The following is a 6000-nucleotide window of genomic DNA, read 5'->3' as shown; positions in this document are numbered from 1 at the left end:
AAAAATGTTTTAGTGGGACTATAAAAATTAAATAAACATTTAAAGATCTAAAAAAAAAATCTATAAAAATGTAAATGTACAAAAAAAAAAAAAATGCTTACATTTATATTTTTTACTGGGATAAATCTTTTTTTTTTTTTTTTTTTTTTTTACCCCTGGTACATTTTGTCCCCCTCATCAGATGTTGTCTTAGCAGACCTTCTTAATAAATTGCACTCAATAAATGAATAAATCACATTAATGGCAATTAAAGCTGCTATAAAGGATGTTTTTGCCTGTAGCCTATCTGACAGATATCACTGCTGTATGAAAAATTAAACTACTCGCTGTTGATATTTCATACATTTGTGGTGAAAATGTTTTATTTATTTTATAAGTTGTAAAAGGTGTTTGTACAGCAATAATAATTTTTTCTTTTACAAATACTTTATCGTTATTCTTCATGTTAAATGTACATAAAAATCACTAAAATACTAAAAACATGTTACAAAGGAACAGCATAAAAATATCTTTATTTCATTTTTAAAAATAGTTCCACCTTTTTTCACCATATGACAGACTTTAGGCTAGGAGCCATATTGAATTTAACACATGAAAACAAGGCTGTGAGGGATAGACTTAGGCTGATGATATGAGCAATGTTGCTGTCAACGGTTGAACGCATGAGACACGGGGCCCACGACAGATCTAAAATATCCAGATAAACTTATGTTGCCTGTTCTCAATGGGAAAGTGACCAAGCAACATTGCCTGGCAACACTGCTCAAAAAAGTTACCCCGTGCATCCTAAGCCTTACAGTATTTACAATGCCACAGACTGAATGAAGATAGATCATGTCATTTTCACAACTTTAAAAACGTTTGTCTCTTTAGAAAATATGTTTTGACAGCTGAAAAATCCACTGAACGCAATGCACTTCTATCCCTCACAGCCTTGTTTTCATTCCTGTCAAAAATGAAATGGTGTTACCCTTAGCTCTATAGGTTGATCCAGTTAAAAAGGACTGAAAAACATCACTGCAAAAGCATGGCTAAAAAGAGTCTGGCAATGAATTAATTCCACAATTGTAAAAATTCTGTTTAACAAAACTAGTAAGAACATGGCACTGCTTTTATTGACATATTGGCACTCTTTAGTGCTCAAACCCACACGCTACCCTTTCCCTCGCTCTCTCCTGCTCCCTGCTGGCCACAGCAGCCCCCCAGGCCTCGATGATGTGATGCAGGCAGGTTCTTGTAGACAGCACGGCTGTAGGGGATGAAGCACAGGCCCAGCTGGAGGTGGCGTGCCATCCTGCAGTAAGCGGCCAGAGCCAGAACCAGGAGCGGAGCCAGCAGCAGGAACCCCACCACCAGTAAAGCCACACAGCCTCCATCGTCCAAGAGATCTGAACAGTAGACTGAAGTACCGTGGTGCTGAACCTTTGGAACATACCGGGAGGAGTGCAAGAAAAGGGTTTAGTTAGGAAGATTTCACAAGAGAGGGAGGGAGGGGACTGATATATGTGCCTGATATATACTGTATATTCTCAGATCAGATAAGAGCATGATTACATTGACCAGCGATGAGAAAATGAATGAAAACATCCACATATGGTGAAGAAGTGGGAGTTGACAGCTCAGTTAGAGACGATTAACTTATCACTGTCGCAGTGAAATGATAAAGAGAGGATTACGTGTCAGAGTTGATTTCTTCTGCTCATCCAGGTGTTTTGTGTTAGTTTGACTGAACTCTAAGAAGTTTAGTCATCACACTAGGGCAATCTGAGCTGTCTTCATTTCTTTCGGAGGAAGAAAGATGAAATTTGGGGCTGGATAATAACAAATGCATCATACTACCTTTCAAAGCTGGGGTCATTTGGGGTCAGGACTCATTAAATTGATCAAAATTTACAGTAAAGACAAAGACATGCATAATGTTACAGAATATATATATATATATATATATATATATATATATATATATATATATATATATATATATATATATATATATATATATATATATATATATATATATATATATTAAAAAATGCAGTTCATATGAACTTCCTGTTCATCAAACAATGCTGAAAAATGTATCGTGGTTTCCACAAATTAAAAAAAAAGAAGTGGCAAAGTAGCATATTAGAATGGGTTTTTGAAGGATCACGTGATACTGAAAAATTCTACTGAAATAGACAACAGTTATTTACATTTTTAATAATATTTCACAATATTACCGTTGTTCAAGTATTTTTATTTTTTTATCAAATAAATGCAGACTAGGTCAGCACTTCTTTAAAAAATTAGAACGGTAATCGGTCAAGTAAATTTGGTCATTTTGGACTGGATATTAACTTTAAATTAACGTTGTCTTATTTATTTACTTAAGTTTCGTAACTCATTAGAAACCTCACTCACCGTTGAGTGGCAGAGGAAGCCAAACACGACCATGACGAGCGAAGGCAAGAGGATGAGGCCGAAGATCAGCGCCGCCAGACCCGCATTGAGCGCGGTGATGATCAGATTCTGTGCTGTGACCAGAACAGAGCAGGCCCAACAGTCCAGAGAGCCCCTCAGCTCCAGGGAAGACTCGTTCTCCGCACTGCCTGCTATCGAGTACGGAGGAGGAACCACCACACATGAGCTGGACACGTTTACCGGAGTACTCGAGGAGATGGAGCCGGTGTGATGGAGGCGCGGGTGAGGTGTGTCGGGCTCTCCTCGGTCCGTGGAGGTCTGCAGGGACGCGGGTTTCTCCAAGGTACCGTTACGGGAAACACTCATCCTGCCGTTCACCATGCTTTCAGGTATGAAAGTCTAGTGTTTGGCTGCAAATAAATAAATAAATAAATAATCAAACTAATAAATTAGCAACTGTAAATTGTCCAAAATACAGCAATAAATAGCTTTTTAAGTCATGCTATCAGCAATAAAATGACTAGTAAAGGAATATTCCAGGATCAGAATAAGTTTAAGCTCAGTGGACACAGTAGATGTTTGTGTAATTATGTTGATTACCATCAAACAAGTTCTTAGAATAAAGCAAAAGATTGAGACACTTTTGGGGCACATTGTTTGAAGGATGTAAAAATGAAGCTTAATTTTGTAAAAACACTGACATAAATTCCTGCTTTAAAACTAGTGTATCATTCGGACTATAAGGCTGTTCAACGTTTATGAATGTAGCACAGTTCACTTTAATTGTAAGTGCCTCACTGTAACCCAAACTTTAGCTTTTTTTTTTTTTTTAAGTGAAAAATAATTGTTTTGTTCATCAGCGTTGTGGCACAAATGCTGTTGACTGAGCTTAACTTGCTTTAAAAAAGAATATTCATTTAAAAGAAAAACAACTGTTGCTGGAAACTCAAAAGTGTGGACTGTATACCTACAAAAAGGTCTGGGAAAATGTAGAGAAAGCAAACGGTGATAACTAACACTGAAGATCAGGAAATGAAGACGCTGACCCCACCCCGATCTCCAGGATGACCAAAAAAATACTAAACAATAACTCTGGAACAGCTCATCAGGAAACGCTGACTGCTGACCAGACCACGAATACTATAAAACAGCGGAACCCCAAAAGAGCAACATCCTAAAGAAAGAGTCATAAATAGCCCTTTAACAGCTTGTTACAGATTCACAATAATAATTTGAGTGAATGCCAGGAAAATATTAATTATCCTCTAATTTATGCAGTTTAGTGCCTTTGATCAGTAATACACATTGAGTAGTATGGCACTGAGGACAGATGTTAGAGCACAGATCATCATGTTCTCTGTCAGTCGAAATGTTTTAGATTGTGACTTCTGAACACATGCTTATTCTTTCTGTAAGTCTTCTGCTTAATCTTGTTTATTTGGAGTGGGCCCAGTGAATACAAGTATGCCACCATGACTATATCTTACATTCTGATTCAAGATACATAATATCAGACAACATATCTAAAAAAATATAAAGGGGGTTTTGACAGGACATACACATAGTCTTAAGGAAACCAAAGTCAGTATATGGCAGAAAACTGAAACTGAACTGAGCACAAACTGATGAGACAAGTTCAAACAGCTGTTTATCACTGGTGTATTGAAAACTATTTTTAGATTAAGAATATATTTAATCTGAATCCAAGGTACCAGGTCTTAATGTTTCTTACTGATCAAACAATTTACTCAAAGCCTGAATGATTTAAAGGCCACATATCAGCATATTTAAATATGTATACATACAAATGTAATTCATACACTGCTTGTCAAAAGTTTGGAATAACTGGGATTTTTAAAATATTAAATTCTAACCAAGACTGCATTTATTTGATAACAAATACAGCATTGTGAAATATTTTTACAATTGGAAATAACCGTTTTCTATTTGATAATATTTTAAAATGTAATACGTTCCTGTGATAGCAAAGCTGAATTTTCAACATGGTTACTCCTGTTTTCAGTGTCATACGATCTTTCAGAAATCATTCTAATATGATTTAAAAAATCTACACCAAAATCAAATATTACTGACGTAATTTTTCAGGGTCAGCACGATATAAAGTAAAACCCTAAAACACATTTACATCATGAAACAGGGCTGTTTATATAAGTCAAAAACACAATCCAAAGACTAAAATCTTCTAGACTTACGTTAGAGTAATAAAGTTGGTCGTCCGTTCTCTCACAGACCACCTTTCTTACTGCAGAGAAATGTCCTTTTCTTGTTATATAATTTCCTATCCCCAGTGAATCCTCCACACTGGCTGAGATGATTATTTCAGTCTGTTATATATGTACGTCTTATTCATCTACGTTTCATGTCCGCTGGCTCTGGGTAAAACTGTTTCAGCCTGTTCTCTTCCTCCTTTCCTGCTCCTCTCTTTCCTTCCTTTGACGAAGATGTCCTGCCTTGGTAACTCCGTAATATCTCTCCGCTCCCACTTCTCTTTCTGGCCTCCCGCTGCATTAGCTGAGGCATTTAGGATTGTGGGGTTTTGGGTAGTGGGGGGCGTAGTCTTATCCAGGAGATTTTTTTGCCCAATAAGATGGATGTCCTCGACTCCCTTTATAGCTACACACTGTTTTGCACATTGCACTGAATAAATTTGGAGTAGGATTTACCTTTTTCACTCAGAAATAGTAAGTTGGTTTCATTTATTCCAAAGAAACGGCAAGTAACATTGAATTAAAATAGAAAGCATTGAATTAAAATGTTGTGCATGTTATGACGGTATGTTTTTTTCTGATGCTATTACATTTTTATTTTGTGCATGTGAGACCATTGAATAGATCTTTACATGCACTTTATACAAAACTGACATTTTATAAAAGCAAACCTGACTGTGACTGAATCGGCCCATTGCATAACCCTGGTCACAACCTCTGTATTTTAATCGCAGTGGTAGAAAAGAACCATGACTCTGATCTAAAATCTCAATCACTATAGAAATACTCAGATGTCCTAAGGAAAATATATATTAAGATCAAAGATATAAAAAAAACTGTGAAATTTAAAGGAGATGGCCAAAACTCCAAGTGGCACAGAAAGAGATCAAGAAGGCTTTCTCTCCTGAGTTACAACAGTATGTGAAATACTGTGTATAAGAGTTAAAGTCTTAAACGCATGTCTGAATCACTCTCTAAATCATGGCTCTTTGTGTGATGGTTCCCTTTAGTTCGGCTGCAGCTACAGCAGGGGGAGTCCATGTCTGTTTAATATCTCTCAGGATGTGTCCGAGCTGTCAGGACACAGGGGGTGTGGGGATGTTTTTCGGAGATTTCAGCAGACGGGATGTAGATTGGCTGTTTTTGAGTGAGATACTGGAGGCTTTTGCTATTATATTATATCTTCATTTTCCATTTGCGTTTAGCATAGTTGTGTTCGCAGCTCTGTGATTTTATCAGAACAGAAAAACATTTTCAGATCACGACCCACCAGTTGAGAACTGTGACGGAGTGGACTGGATAAGTTAACAAGGGTGAAAACAGGATATCTTAATACATTTACAGTTGTTTATTTATTTATTCATTCATT

The 6000-nt window shown here is 36.7% G+C and overlaps 1 protein-coding gene across 1 annotated transcript; it reads right to left on the bottom strand.

Moving 5' to 3' along the window:
• Window positions 1-331: 331 nt before the first annotated feature.
• Window positions 332-4956, bottom strand: LOC113054206 (transmembrane protein 88-like). The gene is made up of 3 exons (XM_026219577.1): window positions 4617-4956; window positions 2404-2813; window positions 332-1422 (listed from the first exon to the last, which is right to left on the bottom strand). The coding sequence occupies exons 2-3, from the start codon at window positions 2782-2784 to the stop codon at window positions 1141-1143; spliced, it is 663 nt and encodes a 220-aa protein (XP_026075362.1). The 5' UTR covers window positions 2785-2813; window positions 4617-4956; the 3' UTR covers window positions 332-1140.
• Window positions 4957-6000: the final 1044 nt, after the last annotated feature.

This window comes from Carassius auratus, chromosome 35, assembly GCF_003368295.1.
Source record: "Carassius auratus strain Wakin chromosome 35, ASM336829v1, whole genome shotgun sequence".
NCBI classification, from domain to species: Eukaryota; Metazoa; Chordata; class Actinopteri; order Cypriniformes; family Cyprinidae; genus Carassius; species Carassius auratus.
Note: the sequence above shows the minus strand (reverse complement) of the source record. Positions and strands in the feature narration are given on the sequence as shown.